Here is a 17,959-nt window from a genome sequence, read left to right on the forward strand (position 1 = left end):
CTTTGACACCAAACGCTGATTGGTGAAAAACCGGTGGCGAGGGTAAAATTTACCCCCATAACCCGTTTTTCACCAATCAGTGTCCGGTGTCAAAGCGCTGTTGTCCGTATGAGGATCCGGGCTAAGAGAAATGATCATTTCTCTTACTCGCACTCATTATGCGCAGCACTACTAAATTCACGAGCGCTGTCGAGAATCGGAAACGGAACTCGAAACCTAAAATGGGTTCATGTCTTGTAGACTGGCGAGACCGAGTGGAGTCTCCTTATATCTTCCTTCATGGTTCCGACCATGGTGGAAGTATACATGGTGTGTCAGCAACTGGACGAGTTTTCGTCCTGTTTCGCGCAGGTCCCCAGCTGACGTCATCGATCAGTCTGCCATCTGTCTGTTCTGGTACCGTTTCAAATACAGTCATAACTTTTATTATAGACTTTGAGTTATAGACATTAAAATGCCGAATTGTGCAGTAAAATGCTGAAAAAATTCCACAAAGAAAAATATAGAAATTGTTAGCTATTTTCGTTTTCCAGCAGATAAAATTATCTCAGACATGTGGGTTAAGGCATGTGGCAATCCAAACGTTTCTAAACAATCAGGTATATATAAAATAAATATATTCTTTCTGTACTTTTAAAGTATTTTTGTAATTATTTATTAATCAGTAATACTTATATTAATGTTATCATTACAATAAATTTATAGATATAAAAAATAATTAATGCAAACAGGGCTACGAGCCAACATTCGTTGAAATATAAAGGTCTTAGTAAATATAAAATGTCATTAGTTAAAAATAAATATAAAGTTTAATAAAATTTAAAAACAGACCTTAATTAGGTCAAATTGACTAGTCATCATTTAAATGTAATGGGTTCAGAAAGACAAAGAGTCAAACCAGCAGCTCAATTGTTTTCAAATACAGCTTCAAAAGCAATTGAGTGGTGTGGCCTACACAGATTTTTAAGCAATGAGCCATGGATGCAGACATCTTATTTTTTTAAAATTGTTAATGATTGGTTCGACGTGTTTAATAGTACTGGTAAATATGGTAATCATCCCGGTGTAAATGGCTATGGTATCGACCTAAAAAATCAAAATGACATTATTGATAAAATGTTTTCTATAATAAATCAAATAACCGTTGGTAAACATAAAACTACGTTACCATTTCAAAGAGGCATTTTATTAAGTAATAAATCGCTGATGCAATTATTACCATATTTACAAGAACATTACCAATTTCAAGATTTTAAATTAGAATATTTGATAACTTCGCGTCTAAACCAAGATATCTTGGAAAATTTTTTCTCTTATACGTATAAGAGCTATGGGTGCAACAAATGACCACCCAGCACCTATTGAATTTCAGCAAAGACTGCGATGGTACATATTAGGTAAGCACTCTACGGATGTGTTTACAGTTAATAGTAATACAATTAGTAATTCTGATGAAAATTGCTTAATCTCATTAGAAGATACAATTACTAATCAATCCGATAAATCTGACGAACATATTCTAGTAAATAATATGCTAGCACCTTTGGTTGAAAATATTTCTTGCGGACAAGAAAATGTTGAAATTGATGAGTTTAGTATACAGAATGAAAAATGCCATTAACATTAGATTTATCTTTTTATCATCCAAGTGCAGAGGAAGATAATCTTTTAAAAGAATATGAAGAAAGTACTATGTGCGAAATGATAAGCGAACAAGGCTTACAATATGTTACTGGATTCGTAGCACATAAATTTCGATGCAAATATCCGCATTTGGTGAATCGGCTGTGATGAACACTACTGACGTTCCTGATTGGATAGAAATAATTTCTCGTGGGAAATTATTGACACCGTCAAAAGAATTATTAAAATTAGCTATAATGACATTCCAACAATTTAAATTATTTCATGGAGACACGTTATCTAGGGAAAAATTAATATTTAAAAAATTAGCTATAAAAGTAAAAAAATGATTGATACAACAATTGCAGATGAAGTGATATTATATTTAATAAAAACATTAACATTTAATAGATTAAAAAACTGGAATCGAAAAATTTATGTTAATTCGCGTCGCAATAAAAAAAAATGTATAAAGTTACAAATAAAAAATAATTTTTTGTAAAAATAAAAAATTGATTTATTCACGTGAGCCTTATAAATTATTTTGTATTATTTTAAAAACAATTATTTGATTTCATTATTAACATAGTAAATTAATTATTTAATTATTAAAAATTGAATATTGAATGTATTATACATTAAAAAACAATAAAAAGAGATTTAAGTAAGATTAATATATTTTCACATTTGAATGTAGCGCCAAATGTGACGTAAACTGGGGGTCGATACTGATTGGTTCAAATAATAAAGCTGCGCTCGGACACACCATGTATACTTCCACCATGGTTTCGACCATGGTATAAACACAAGGGTATGCTCACGCGCATGATAGTTCCAGACAACCAATCAGAAATGTCACTCAGCCTACGTCACATTAAGCGGCAAATTCAAAATGCATTTGCTTAGTACTTCTACATACAGTATTGAATTACGGTATTTTCTAATAAGATTGACTTTAAAAACGTGATTTCTCGCCGCTAAATTCAAATAATTTATTCTAATCCGTATCACAAATAATTTCAAAAAATAAAAAAGAAATCATCTTCCATTATATAAATTGTGAAATAATTTATATAAAGGAAGGTGATTTTACACTTTTAGTAACAATTAATACTTTTCTTGAAAAGCAATTCACATTATTTATTGTAGAAATACGCAATTAGCAAAAAACTTTCATTGTGCTCTCTTTACAAAAAAAATAGATACATATAAATATAATGATCATTTAAGATTCTTTTGTAACTTATTTTTGAGGAATGGACGATGAAATGAATAAAAAAACAATTGCAAGTATATGTGTATATATAATAACTAATATGTAATATAATAAGTATAACGTGTATATATAATATAAGTAATGACTATATTTATTAAGAAATTTTGATAATCATTACATTTGAAGAAGGCTCAATCAAGGAGCCGAAACATGTCATGTATGCATACGAAATTTAATTAAATTCAAAATTTTTATATACAGGAAAATTTAATTTGTAATGTTTCGTTGACTCTCAGAGTTGCCCTTATTATTATCCTCTATTGTTTCAGCATAAATAAATACATAAATAAATAAGGTGGAATTGTACAATAGTATTAATCGATGAAATTGTCAGTGCTCTTGGTGAAAATTTTTCATATAATTTAAAAATATTTTTAATAAAGAATTTAAAATCTAGATTTGTTTATACGAATGTTTATACGAATTCACATATAATAAAAAATTATAAGAAAAAGTGTATTCTTTCTCAATACTTCTGAAAGCGTTTTAATTCATGTAAAAATTCTGACAAATTTTCACCAAGAGTTTCGTGATATTTTTGTTTGATTGTAAAAAGTTAACCTAACCAGATTAGTTATTTACATTTACACTATCAATTTGTTTATGCGTTAATATGCAATATTTCAACCTTACCATGCGTTAAATTTACATTTTCCTCGCACACTTCGATCCATTTTGCAGCAATTTCAGGGTCTTTAGGAAACCTGAAATATTTTATTTCCTCTCCTTTCATTCTTACCGTTTTTCGATAATAATTATTGCAGACTTTTACTGCACAAACAGCCATTATTTTTAATAAAAACTCTTGCTTACTTTACCGCTTTAACGAATATCATAAATACGGCAGCCCATACTTCATTGGCACTCAGAGTCCGAAAGCTTACGAAAGCATCCGAAAGTAGCCGAATGTGACGTAAACTGAGTGATGCGCAAAGGCTTTCTAAATTCGTCCACCGGATGAGCATACCCTTGTGTTTATACCATGTAAGAACGCATCTCTGTTTTCTAGGTCTCTAGGTGCGAATTAATGCTTCGGTGGAAACTAGACTACACGGAACAACGGGGATGCGTTCAGGAATGGTCGCGTTCAGCGGACTCGACAGTTGAGTAAGCGCTCGCTATTATTGGTGTATTCTTCCAGATCTAAAATTCTGATTGGATGATCTAAAAGAATACACCAATAACAGCGAGCGCTCACTCAACTGTTGAGTCCGCTGGACGCGCCCTTATAGCCTAGTGTTACCTAGGTGTGATTTCTGAACGCAGCCCGGAAGTAGCACGGCGTAGCATGTAGCACGTTTCGCTTCTTTTCGCAGCACGTTGTCGGCGTTGTCTTGTATAGATTGCAATTTCGCAACAATTCTATTAGAATTATTTCGCGATTTTAACTGAAAAGCATAAGCATTTCGAATCATTCCTGGTAAGGTAAGTTAAACGTGTAATATGTTTGCAAATATCTTGTACATGAAACAGATATATTTTACACAATTTAAATAGCGTGATCTTGATAACCCTCAATATTAAGTTAAAATGATATATCTTACATTGTAACGAGTGGGAAATTTTATAAAACGTTTTTAATCGTATTTTCAGAATTTGAATATATATGTACTCATATCTGTTACTTATTTCACATATTTTTCTTTTGGCATTGCAGAAATTTGTTTCGAAATGAATACTAAAGGAACGTACGAGAAAGGAAAGAAGCGTGCGCTTAGCGAAACTTCTGTTTCTAAAGTAAAATCGAATAAAAACCAAAAGAATGTTAATGAATTTAACAAGATATCCAAAAAAGCCAAAATTGCTGATTCTAAGCAAAATGGAAATTCTGCATTGAAAGGAACAGCCCAAATCCTTAAAGTGAACAAAGAGAAAAAAGAGCAAACTAAGATACTTAAACAACAAAGTAACATAGTAAAATCACCAGAAACGAAGGAAGATACAAAAGAAACAATCATTAAACCTAAAAATGATACTATTGGTAAGATCAACAAGCTGCGAAAGAGAAGAAATCCTTATGGTGTTATTAGTCTTACTCCAGAACAGATAACAAATAAGATAAAAGAAATCAAGAGCAGAGAAGTACTGTCAAAGAGAGCACGTAGAATATTGGGTAAACTTAACAAAAAATTACAGGAAAGCGTAAATGAACCAGAGAAACTAGATATAGGAAATAAAAATAAAAAAATAGAACATGTAAGTGCATTGAAGAATAAACAAAAGGTTAATGAGAATAAAAAGAAAATAGAAAAGAAGCATATTCAAAGTAAAACTAAACTACAAGAAGAAGATGAAAATGATAGTGACATGTCCTGGTCACTGGAAGATGAAGATGGAGACAATACTATTGACAAAGAAAGTGACGAAAGCGAGGCAGTAAATGAATTTGTTGATAATAAAAACCGAGAGATTGATGATGAAAGTGATGAGGATGAAGAGACTGAAGGAGATCAAGTATCTGTAGAAGATGATGAAGATGATGAAGATGATGAAGATGAGGAGGAAGAGAATGAGGATGATGAGGATGATGAGGATGATGAGGATGATGAGGATGAGGATGAAGATGAGGATGAGGATGAGGATGATGAGGATGAGGATGAGGATGAGGAAGAGGAAGACGAAGACGAAGAAGATGAGGACGAAAAAAATATAATAAAGAAAATAAAAATTGCAGAAGTAAAAAAGAAAGATGTACAAAATAAGAATAAACAAATTTCTCAATTTTTGGATAATCAGAAGAAAGGAGAAGTAAAGAAGCAGCGGTATGTCCTATTTGTAGGCAATTTACCACTAAAGTAAGTAATATATTTTTAGTTTTTAATATTTCTATGTAATTTTGTGAGTATGTATGATTCATATAGGCGTACACATATATAATAATTTTGATATCTAATTTACAGTATAACCGAAGATGAAATCAGACGGCACTTTTTGACTAAAGTTGATACAATAAGTAGTATCAGAATTCCAACCAAATCAGATAAAACATTACGTGGCTTTGCATATGTGGAGATGACAAATAATGTAGATTTAGAGGTAAAAAGATCTTATACTGTTTTTGCTATATCTATTAAATAGTTTTATTACAATATGTGACTTTTGTTTTTAACAGAAAGGTCTCTCGTTAAATCATACATTCTTGAAGAAAAATAGGATCAATGTTGAATATTCGACGTCCATGTATGGCAAAAATGTAGATGCTACTAAAAAACTTATAGTTGCCAAAAATATGAAGCTACATGCTCTTCAGAAAGCTGGAAAATTCGCTCATGGGAATGAAAAAAAGAAGTCATTTAAAATGAAGAAATAAGACACCGAACGAGACATAATGAAATAAGTAGGATCAATTGACAGAAGGATTATTTGCGAAATGTTTGTTTTTAACATTTAATTTTGAATGAAAGAGCGACTTTTAATAAGAAAACAGTTATCTTAAACATATTTAATACATACCGTCCCTCCTATTTTCCTGTAATTTCGTATACTTATATATTTAGCTTAGAATATATTCCGAGAAAAAAAATTATCAAGTTCTATTTTTTCTTTAATTTTATAGTTTTTAACGTCGGTAAGTTAGAAAATGATTTTCAGCGTATACTCTGCTTTAATCAATTAAAAACACAATTTTTTTTTTATATAACTTAAATTATTAATTAGTAGAGAATAATTTGCAATTTAAAGTTCGTATCTTTTTTGTTTTTTTATGGATATGAAAAAACTTTGAAATTAAGGAAAGGAACTTGAGAAACAGTTTTCCTTCTAATTAGAACACATTTTATACATGAAAATATACAGATTTACAAAATTACAGAAAAATTGGTAGAATTTTTTCTTTTATGTAAAAAAAAATATATATATATATATAAAAGATTCTTTCAATTATATTTTATTTTATACAATTATATTTTATGTAATTTAATACTATAAATGCTTTAAAACGTTTTTTTTTCTGATTGACCAATTAGAAGAAAGAATTTTACAAATTGACCAATCAAGAAACGCTTTAAAGCATTTGTAGCATCTCGTTGACCGTACTCATCATTTATATTTGTAAAACAAATGAACGTGTATTCGCATTATTATTTAGTGACATGTATGACATCAGTAAAAAAAATACGTTTATGAATGGAACGGAATCATTACTTTTTTCTTTATATTATTCCGCAGTGTTATGACATCAACAATTCATAATTAATCATATTTACATTAATTTTATGTAAAGAGGAAATCGTTAGCACGATTTCATGTAAATTATTTCATGATATACGAGTAAGAACGCAATGCACAAACAGCAATTTACTCAAGAATACTATCATTTTATAAGATTAGATTGAATATTGTTGAAATGCTTGATGTAAGAATGGCAGACGGCAAGTTAGAGACAAATAATTCCCTCAATAATAAAAAGATGTCATCAACTAAACTCGAAGAGGTATTGTTTTTAAATATTCTTTGTATCAGTGATAAATATGAATATAAAATGATATTTAATAAATCTCCGGATATTTGCGTATACGCATTTATTATCAATATTTTATTATATTTTTCTCGATCGATACATTGTATTCGTATTGTACATTTTGCTTACTTGTGAATTTTCATATATGCATATTTTGCATAGGAAGAACTCCGAATGTATCATATATATATTTCTAGAGGATTTCTAGATGATTCTAGAGGAATTTAATAAATTCTTGTAAGATCGCGCGAATTTATGTATAAGTATAGGTGTAATACAATGCCTTCTTTTCAGTTAAACTTCTTGCATGGTTTATTTTTTTTCTCTTTCTTTTCAATGTGGAGAGAAAAGAAAGATGAACCACATACAAGAACTTTAGCAAAAAATAGACTTATATAATTACAAATTAAACTTAATATACCTCCCAGGTCAAAAACTTATAATTACACATATATGGTGTGTGTAATAAAAAGAGAATTTTATATATATATATATGCATATGACTAGTATTTTTCTTTATGTGTTATATATATTGTGCGTGTCTCACATACATATACACACACATATACATATGAGCTATATATACATGTATATCAATCATGTAATTATTTATTGAAGAATTCATTGTTATGTTCAGATAATATGATTATACATTATTACATACATATAATGTAACTAATATAAAACAGGATTTAACGGTAGAGAATGAATGTTTGCGACAAGTATTTGAACAAATGGAGGAGAAATTGCGGACAATGATGCAAGAAAAACAGAATACACAAAATGCAACAGCAGCCGAATGGATCACAACAAAGTTAACTGAACTTAGCAAGAAATATAGAGACCAAACCACCGAAATAGAAACGTCGAAAACAAAATGCAAAAATTTAGAAGCCACTCTAATCATTAAAGACAACGAGATGGAGCGCCAAAAAACGGAGCTACAACAGATTCTCATATGTGAGATGCACAAGGATTCTAGCGATAAGTTCTAGCGATAAATAACATTTTTTTTCCCTACTATACACGCAGTACAGATTTTATATTATTTTGTCTCGCTGTTATTATTTTATATTAGCTTCGTTGTTTAGAATTCATGAAAAGGTTAAAAATTCGAGTGATTGAAGTTTTTGAGAAAATCTAGATTAATTGCTGATTCCTTTTTCTTTCATTAACAGCTTATTTTCTTTGTTTATTAATAATTTCATGTATCTACATTATAATGATTTTTAACAAGTTAATCATTTGCTTACATCACCTGATCATTTTTACATCATTTTTTAAATAATATTTTTCGCATACTCGTAACATTGAAAAATCGATTAAAATTGATTGATAGATTTATTTCAACGTTCGCAAATGCGTACTTCTGCAAATCTGAATCCATTTCAACACTCATTTATTTATCGATGCATATTTATTTATATTATTTATAGACAGTTACATGAAGTATATTATTTTTTATGCCTTTTAAATAAAAAATGAATTTAGTTTTTAAAAATAAGTTGTGAATTTTATTTAATTCAAAATTTTGAATAGAAAATGCAGTTTTTCAATCCAATTGAATTCATTTGGATTCAAATAAAGATTTGTCATTTAAAATATACATTCGGATGGATAAAAAAATTTCGATCTAGGTAAATGTGTCGATGAGGGGACCCCCCCTCCAATGACTTTGACCTTGACATATGTTGTCAAGGTCATAACCCTGAGTAACCTGCAACAGGTTTTAGCCGTTGCTCGTCCTTCGTTAAAAAGTTATTAACAATCATAGTTTTAAAATAAACGTATTATTTCTGCTATACATGTATGATATGAAGTACTATTTCCTTTCCCTGTTCAGAAACGTTGAACTTTCCACGCGAAGTAACTTTCACCCCTCCCCGCACAGAGCACACGACTTCTACGATTGTACTATTAACTGTGATTGTATCGTTGAGGCAAACCTCCGCCGACGGGGTGGTTGCGGGGGGGGGGGCCGAAGGCCAAAAAAAACGTTGTGTGTGTGTGTGTGTGTGTGTTCCATTCGTTATATAACGATTATATGAGTCTATTACTTGATATTTTATACACACACACACACACGGGCGGGTGCATGGGGTGGCCTTCGCCCCCCCCCCCCCCCCCCCCCCCCCCCCCCCCCCCCACCCGTCGACAGAGGTCTGCCCCGACAGTACTATCATAGAATAGTACTTCATATCATACATGTATAGCATACGTTAAAACTATGATTGTTAATAACTTTTTAACGAAGGACGAGCGACAGCAAAAACTGTTGAGGGTTACTCAGGGTCATGACTTTGACAACATATGTCAAGGTCAAAGTTATTGGAGGGAGATCCCCTGATCGAGACATTTTACTATTTTAAAACTATGATTGTTAATAACTTTTTAACGAAAAGGACGAGCGACGGCTAAAACTTGTTGGAGGTTACTCAGGGTCATGACCTTGACAACATATGTCAAGGTCAAAGTCATTGGAGAGGGGTCCCCTCATCGACACATTTTATACCTCGATCTATTTTAAATCATTTTTATTTACTGGAATATAAAAAGGAGAAGGATTATTTTAAGAAACAATTTATTATTTATATAAAGGTGACGAGGAGCAAATTAAATGTTTAAAGAATAAATTACAACGGATTCAAGCAAAGCTTTGTGAATCCAGAAACACGTGCGCTGTTCTGAAGCAAGATATTAATAAAGCACAAAAGGTATTGCATGTTTTTGTTTTATAAATTTAATTAATATTCATTGTGTTTTTTCTCGTATGTATACTATCGGTTGTATTCTTACATGTACAGATGTACAGTTCTATGAGTTTTAATATTGTATTTAATATTGCAAATGTGTGCGTGCGTGCGTGCGTGCGTGCGTGCGTGCGTGCGTGTGTGTGTGTGTGTGTGTGAGCGTGCGTGGGTGGGTGGTTGGGTGTGTGTGAGCGTGCGTGGGTGGTTGGGTGTGTGTGCGTGTGGGTGCACGCGCATTAATTAAGTTTAATTTAATGTTAAAAAAATAATTAGTTTTTATAAGAGAAGCCAAATAATCGTTCTAGTCATTTTTAGGAGATGAAGAAATACGAAAAAAGAGAGAATTTTCTCTCAGTTTATAATAGAAATAATATATATGTATATATATATATATGTATATATACACAGGATACGTCACCAAGATCCGAACAAATCGAACAATTTCTTTAAACAAAATATTTTTAATGAAAAATTAAATATTACAAAAAATCCTTTTACGTGGCATTTGGATGATCCCTATAAAGCATAATTATTCGATATATCCCTCATTAGCTTGAATGACGGTTATTCCATTCTCAGTCTGAAGCGTTCGCTCGCACGCTGTAAGAATATAGCGCTGTCCATACCGACGAATGCTGCTTTAATAGCGGTCCTTATTGACGTCACATTAGGATGCCGAGACTTATTAGTGATCCTTTCAACTACGCTCCGTACGTAGTAAACCAAAGGATTTAAATCTGGGCTGTTGAGTGGCCAGAATTCCTTGGATCAAAACATATCGACATTGTTCATGGCAGCCTTAGTAGAGAGCACCTGTCGTATTTTTAATGATACAATTTGTATCGAAGGTTCTCTTCAGCAATTTGACGCATTGTTGGCTCGCTTACACCAACAATCAATGCTAATTTTCGCAACGATTGGGTTCAACGCCCTGGATTATCCGAAATCGGCTCTTGAGCCTTTTTCAACGACTGCGGGGGTCCTCGCGGTCCGTTCTTTCGAGTGACTCTTCCTCACTAACATACTGGAACCTTCGTTGGATTGTTCTAAAGCCGTAAATTTGGCCACACAACGTCATAAACGGTTGATCTCGGGTATCCAAAAAATCGAACTTTTTCCGTTGCTGAGCGCTCAGCGCGAAGGCCTTCGATGATCGCGGCTCTTCAATTATACTCCGCACTTGGTTTCAACATTGCGGCCATTTTGAAAATATGACTGTTTAATCCTTAATCCTTAAGTCCGACGGATTCATCACGAAATCCGGATTATAACCATGCGAATATTGGCCTTTACGAGAGATTCTAATTGGGCAGGAATCCCTCGGTTTTTTTTTCCTTTCTTAGATTTAAAATTCACTTGACAACTTTTCTTTTATTATCGTGATTCCTCTTCTTCAGGCTTCTTCAACCTTCTAACGCCAACTCAACGAATCTCTGAACATTACTAATATGCCATTATTACTTATATATACAGGATGGGGCAATAACTTTGTGCACCTTGAACATCTCCGTTATTTTTAGAAATATGAAAATATTGTAATTACAAAAGTTGTACGATATTAAGAGAACCATAATATATGCTGGTTATAATTTTTTTAGGTGGAGGCGCTTCGAAGATTTCAAGGTCAACTTCATTTTTTTAAATGGAATTATATGAATTTTTTTCATTATATGATTCCCCCAATTATTCTGTACATAAAAGTATCAAGGTAGAGATATTAAAAAAACCAACAGTTTTCGAGATATTTTACATATTCTTTTGGTATATAATATATATTGACATAAAATGTTTAATAACTCGTAAACTATTGACTTTTTGATAATCGTACCTTAATGCTTTTGTGAACAGAATAATGAAATGAATCAATTGGTGTAAAGAAAACACATAGTTGCTATAAAAAAAATATGTATGCGAAATGGATAATTTAGAAATAAGCAACTATATGTGTTTTCTTTACACCAATTGATTCATTTATTAACTATCTATACTATCTATCTATCTATCTATTTAACTATCTTGATACTTTTATGTACAGAATAATTAGAGGAATCATATAGTGAAAAAAAATTCATATAATTCCATTTAAAAAAATGAAGTTGACCTTAAAATCTCCGAAGCGCCTCCACCTAAAAAAATTATAACTAGCATATATTATGCAACTTTTGCAATTACAATATTTTCATATCTCTAAAAATAGCGGAGATATTCAAGGTGGACAAAGTTATTGCCCCACCCTGTACATATATACCTATATATATATATCTAGCAGTTTTTGAGCATTGCATAAAAACTTGCATAAAGCAATATGACTGTTTACTAGAAGCATCAGGCTTTCTTGGAAATCAATAACATCCTCTGGCGGAGGCACAATATAGCGGAAAATTTAAATTAAAATTTATCCGGATTTTGTTGACACACCCTGTATATAAGAGTCACTGTTTTGTCACTTGACGGAAGCTTCTTTAAAGCCTTATCTACAATATGCACTTTATTTCCTATTCTTACTTTTTACCTCGCTCCTTTTTCCTTCTTCGTGATTGTTTTGTGATAATCGCATTTCTTTTCATTATATATTCCTTCCTAATAAACAAGAATAGGTTAAAATGGATTGAAATTGATTCAAATTTTCAAAAATACGCATTTGAGAATGTTAAAATGAATTCTTTTCAATCCGAGTGCATTTTTATTATAGGTATTACATGTGTGTGAAGCACATTTCTATACCTTTCAATCTAAAAATATCATATTCCTTCTATCTCTCGTGAATATTTTTTAATTCAAAATTTTGATTATATAGGAAATGCAGTTTTTTAATCTAATTGAATCTAGTTAAATCCAACTTAAATCCAGTTGAATTTAATAAAGTTTTCTTATTTAGAATACGCATTCAAATAAATAAAACTTCAATCCATTTTAATTCATTCTCGTTTACTGAGGGGCAGAGCACATTGTAGATTAGATTTAAATTTCTCTATGTATTATATAATTATCACTAAGAATATAAATATCAGTTATTGTGCAGGGAAGTGGGTGAAAATATTAGCATTAGTACGCTTTCGAGTATACCAGGTTGGCGTGGACGAGCCGAGCAAATTCGGAATCTACAGCAAAAATTGGTAGAATTGCAAACAAAATTATCCGAAAACGAAAAATCCCAAAAAGAATTATTCTCTGGTACGAGAAAAAATTATATTCATATCTCTACTCGAAATTGTTACTCTGCAATAAGAATTATTTTTATCGCAAATTATTTTATTCATTATTTCATATTTAATATATTTTATTGTTATCTGCTTATTTTGTAGATTTATTAAATATATAGTATTAATTGTTGATATATGTACAATTTATGTAATTGAAACTTGTAATATGAGATTGGCTATTTAATATATTTGCCTTCTTATCATTTAGCTTCTCTAGACCGGCAAAATTTGACATGTCTTCGGAATGCTGAAAAGGAAAGACGGCAACAGATAGAAAACACTGCGAAGGAACTGAGACAAGCGGAAGTAGCGTTAGAGACTTCGAAGAGGAAACTCGATGCTTCGAAGGCGAGAATAAAAGTATTAGAGCAAGAATTGAGTATCGCGAAGGCGAGCATTACGACGCTAAATGAAAAAAGGTCTCGTGACGATCGTTTGATTGACGCGCTTAATGTTAGTGATCAACGATATTTAGTTTTACAAAAAATCAATTACAATATTTGCCTATATATAGCGTGACAAAAAGATTTGTTTTCAGTATGTGTATATGTATAATACACATACAGGGTATCCCAAAAGTGTGGAAACCTCTTAATTCGGAAACTAAGCATTTTTAGTAAAAATGTTTTAGACAAAAGTTGTAGGGTTTAAAAAGATCTATTTAATAATCTCATCAGTTTGACTTTTGGTGGCATCACCAAGGTCACATTGATTTTTTTAAATGAGACTTTTATTCCAGAATCTAGGTAATTGCTGTTGTCAAGAACTTTTTAAAATACTACGATAAAGTTAATTTTCATTAAGTACTTTTCGAATTATATAAAACTTGAAAGTTACAGTACCGTCATCATTAATATTACTCAAGATATATATATCTGACCGACGACTATACAACTTTTTAACCTGACTTTAGCGAGACGTTACTAAAGATCAAACTGATGAGATTATTATAGATAATTTTTATTACTTTACAACTTTTGTTTAAAACATTTTTACTAAAAACATATATTTAAAACATATTCTCCAAAAATGTGCTTAGTTTCCGAAATTTAAGGGATTTTCACACTTTTGGCACATCCTGTATATTATGAATTTTTCGGCTTTATAATGTACTAAAGTGATCTAATGTTCATATCAGGGGCGATTGAAGATTTCTGAAGTGAGATATCAAGATCGCGAGGTAGAAGTGCGAAATAAGGAACACATGATCGAACGTGAAAGCGCGAATATCAAGAATGAATTGAGAGCAACGCAGTTACACGTTGATCGATTACGCAGGAGATTAGAGGAACGCGAGATTGAGATTGACAAATTGAGGTCTATATGAACAAATCACTTGTACCATGTGATACGAGTTTGTCATTCCGATAAGGGAACATATTTGTTTTCCAATTTCAGAAATGGCATTCTGTCGGATGAATCTTTCACGTGTCGGACTTCGATTCATCGAAATTTTCGGCCAATTGAAGGGCAGCAGATTAGTCCAGTCGTTAGCCCGCGAAGTTTAGACGAACCAAATGAATATGTGACCTTGGCCCTAGCTGCTGAAGCCGAACGAGTGAGGCTGTTGGAATTAATAACATTACTTAATCAACGACTGGACAAAGAAAGAAACGAAACTGATTCACTTGCAGTAAGTTTACATTTTTTACTATATTCATTAAAGAATTTTGTTAATAATTATTTCGATAAAGGAACATTATAATTTTGTGACAATTAAATTTGTTGAAATTTCAAAGCTTTTTAATTAGAATACGAGTATATAGATTTTATAAAATTTGACAAATATTTATATATCACAAACAATTGTACATTTAATTTAAAAGAAATCGCTGCGTAAAGAAAAGAATAAGTGTGCGAAGTTAGAGTCGAAATTGCGAGATTCGGAGAAAGAAAGAGTGGGCCTTACTAAAGTGGATACGAGATATAAAGCAAAATCTTGCATAAAATCGATGTTGACTTTACGAGCGGAAGAAGGAATCACCCATCCTGAAGAAGTTCGTTATAAGTAAATTACATGTTGTAACTGCTGTAAAATCTGCTTTTTCTTTTCTTAACACCAGTGACATGCATTTTAAGAGATCATCGGGCTTTTTTTATCGATTTCTATAATCCGTCGATATTTTTATGTTTGACGTAGAATCGAATTACTAGAAGAGGAGTGCCTCACACTGAAGGCCAGATTAGATACCGTGCAACAGGATAAAGCATCGGATCTCATCATGTACAAGCGAATGCTCGATCAAGCTAGAAAGACTTTTAAAGACGCGTGCAGGTGAGAGAATCAGGACTATGTCCAAACTCACATATACTCAGAAAATGGAAAGTTACTCTTAAAAGTAACAAGTTACCGTTCCTAATTATCGATTTGTTAAGATAACGATCGTTACATATATTCAGTTATACTGTTACTCGAAAAAGTAACTTTTCGTTACTTTTCTATTACTTTTTTAAAATCGACGACCATCAATCACAGGAGCTTTCTAATTTCAAGTGCTATAAAATTTATTACTGTTACTAAAACGATGTAACTACATTATCATTACAATTACCTATTCAAAAAAGGTAACGCAGTTACCAGTAAAGTTATCAAAAAACTAACTTATAACTGTAGTTTAATAAAGTTTTATTATAAATTACTTTCATTCTCTGTGATATATTGGTTTAAACGAAATCTAAATTTCGTTCGACGACCGTATATGTGCGTGAATATGCACGTTGCTTTTACAAAGGACAATTAGTTACCTCACGATGCCATTTTCCAATACACGACCTTCTAGGAATTCTCTCTCTTGTATAAGAAGTGCAGACGACCGAAGTTTATTTTTAGATTTTTCATTTGCCTTTGCTTCTTTAGTGCTATATTGCTTTTTTACTATACAAAACGCATAAGATTACCGTGATTTTACTTCTTATACTTCATATTAATCATTAACAATTGTTGCTACTTTTCAATGTAACGTATTTTTATGTGTTACATTGAAAAGTAAACAATTAATTAATTGTATTTATAGTATAAGATCGATTATGATTATTATTTAACAATTATGTGAGACCAATTACTATTAGTGTTTAATATCTAGATGAAAGTTCATCTTATTTTTACTCGAATATATATTATTTTCATTTGTATCTTAGATAAAAAATGTTATTTTTTTTATCTAAGTAAGATGCCGCAGATGAAGATAATATACATATATTCTTGTCGAAATAAGATTATGCCCCATTTCATTTAGATTATTTAAATATATTTCATTTAGATACCAACAAACAATGACTGTTACATTTTGACGACTCTATAATTTTTTTTTTTGAAAAATTTGGATAGAGTAAGAAAAGAGAAATTTTCTCGTATAAAGGATTGGACATAATATATTCATGTTTAATAATATATCACTATTTTGTCTTCAGAACATCTCTATTCTCTTGGTTAATTATATTTTCTAATATTATTAGTTCAAATGATATAAAAATTATATGATTTTTTAATTTTAAGCCAATATAAATTGTTTTGTATTGTTCTTCCATATGTCAGAATCAAATATTTCTTTCCAGAAACAAACTAGTTACTAATGGAAGTCGTTCCACAATAACTATTTAAAACGAAACCGAGAAGAGGTACTGTATGAAGAAACGAGGAAGTATTTCCGATTCAATCTGAGGCAACAGGTCTGAGGAAATTTGACAGTTTGTAAGAGAAAAAACTCTGATGTGTGTTAAAGATAAAATAGAATATTCTTATACGAGGCAAACGAGACAGTCGTTCGCGATCGGAATAGATGTAGCAGCAACAAAGCCACACGGTATGGTGATGTAACTGGGACACGAGATAAGGTGCAACGCCTCCACGTAAACCCGCGTGACATCGTCAGAGTAAAACTCACAGTTTCGTCTTCACCTCGTTCCTCCACCGTTCCCTTAACGTCGCTCCGGTGTTTGCCTCGACCGACTCGTTTACTTCTACCATTGATATCGCACACGGCGGCACCGCGGCCGTAAATTCATTCCGCTTCTCGTTATCCAAGAGCAGAGCGAGACTCTCAACCTTGTATTACCGAGTGTAGTCTGAAGTTTGAAAGATATACGTTTCAAGGAGCGCCTAACTAAGATTTATAACGTCGCAATATCATATAAATCGCCAAAATGGAAAATAAAAATTTATATACTTAGCAACTTTTGTAAAACACTTTATTGTAAAACATAATTTTATGTGTCGATATAAAATTATATTGATAGAAGATAATTTTATATATTGAGCTGGAGAAAATAAGAAAATTAATGAAAGTGTATGAAATTTTCACGTTGAAAAGATTGTTTATAGTCAAGCAGAAATAATTTAACTTGTACACAAATATATATTAATTTTATCTTTCGCTTCTTATGAGTTTACAAATTTTTCAAATACGCTATCAATGTAGTATGAATTTATATGATAATATAATCTATCTTGAAAATCAATGATTACTCTCAAGTTTCTCGCATTTTGTTGTATACAATTGACACAATATTTTCTTCATACCGGGGCATTCATTTTACATAACGTCTCATCAATAGTAATGCGAAATGTATTCTACTACTCTGACTACAGTGATAAACACTAAGTTCCATCTCGTGTAGTCTATTATAATTTTTATGCAAAATCGTTGAG

At 31.5% G+C, this 17,959-nt stretch overlaps 2 protein-coding genes across 3 annotated transcripts; both read left to right on the plus strand.

Annotated features, from left to right (window-relative positions):
• The first annotated feature begins 4,223 nt into the window (after positions 1–4,223).
• On the plus strand, positions 4,224–6,320 carry LOC108783515 (glutamic acid-rich protein). 2 transcript variants are annotated; one of them, XM_018552095.1, is made up of 4 exons: positions 4,224–4,324; positions 4,557–5,694; positions 5,800–5,935; positions 6,012–6,320. In XM_018552095.1, the coding sequence occupies exons 2-4, from the start codon at positions 4,571–4,573 to the stop codon at positions 6,207–6,209; spliced, it is 1,458 nt and encodes a 485-aa protein (XP_018407597.1). In that variant the 5' UTR covers positions 4,224–4,324; positions 4,557–4,570; the 3' UTR covers positions 6,210–6,320. The 2 variants fall into 2 exon arrangements, with proteins under 2 accessions (XP_018407597.1, XP_018407598.1); XM_018552096.1 differs by having other exon boundaries at positions 4,224–4,319.
• A 939-nt stretch (positions 6,321–7,259) lies between these two features.
• LOC108783497 (coiled-coil domain-containing protein 18) lies at positions 7,260–17,427 on the plus strand. Its single transcript, XM_018552067.1, has 10 exons — positions 7,260–7,331; positions 8,048–8,318; positions 9,957–10,072; positions 13,120–13,282; positions 13,520–13,764; positions 14,450–14,628; positions 14,710–14,944; positions 15,138–15,319; positions 15,452–15,586; positions 16,867–17,427. Exons 1-10 carry the CDS (start codon positions 7,260–7,262, stop codon positions 16,910–16,912), a joined length of 1,644 nt encoding a protein of 547 aa, XP_018407569.1. The 3' UTR covers positions 16,913–17,427.
• Positions 17,428–17,959: the final 532 nt, after the last annotated feature.

This window comes from Cyphomyrmex costatus, unplaced genomic scaffold (genome assembly GCF_001594065.2).
Source record: "Cyphomyrmex costatus isolate MS0001 unplaced genomic scaffold, Ccosl1.0 scaffold154, whole genome shotgun sequence".
Lineage (NCBI taxonomy): Eukaryota > Metazoa > Arthropoda > Insecta > Hymenoptera > Formicidae > Cyphomyrmex > Cyphomyrmex costatus.

Excerpts from the sequence above, each read along its gene's own strand:
- LOC108783497 (XM_018552067.1), top strand. The coding sequence starts at position 7,260 with ATGGCAGACGGCAAGTTAGAGACAAATAATTCCCTCAATAATAAAAAG. Across the intron at positions 8,319-9,956 it reads GCTACAACAGATTCTCATAT|GTGACGAGGAGCAAATTAAA; the intron begins GTGAGATGCACA and ends ATTTATATAAAG. Across the intron at positions 15,320-15,451 it reads CCTGAAGAAGTTCGTTATAA|AATCGAATTACTAGAAGAGG; the intron begins GTAAATTACATG and ends TGTTTGACGTAG.
- LOC108783515 (XM_018552095.1), top strand. The coding sequence starts at position 4,571 with ATGAATACTAAAGGAACGTACGAGAAAGGAAAGAAGCGTGCGCTTAGC. Across the intron at positions 5,695-5,799 it reads GTAGGCAATTTACCACTAAA|TATAACCGAAGATGAAATCA; the intron begins GTAAGTAATATA and ends TCTAATTTACAG. Across the intron at positions 5,936-6,011 it reads CAAATAATGTAGATTTAGAG|AAAGGTCTCTCGTTAAATCA; the intron begins GTAAAAAGATCT and ends TGTTTTTAACAG.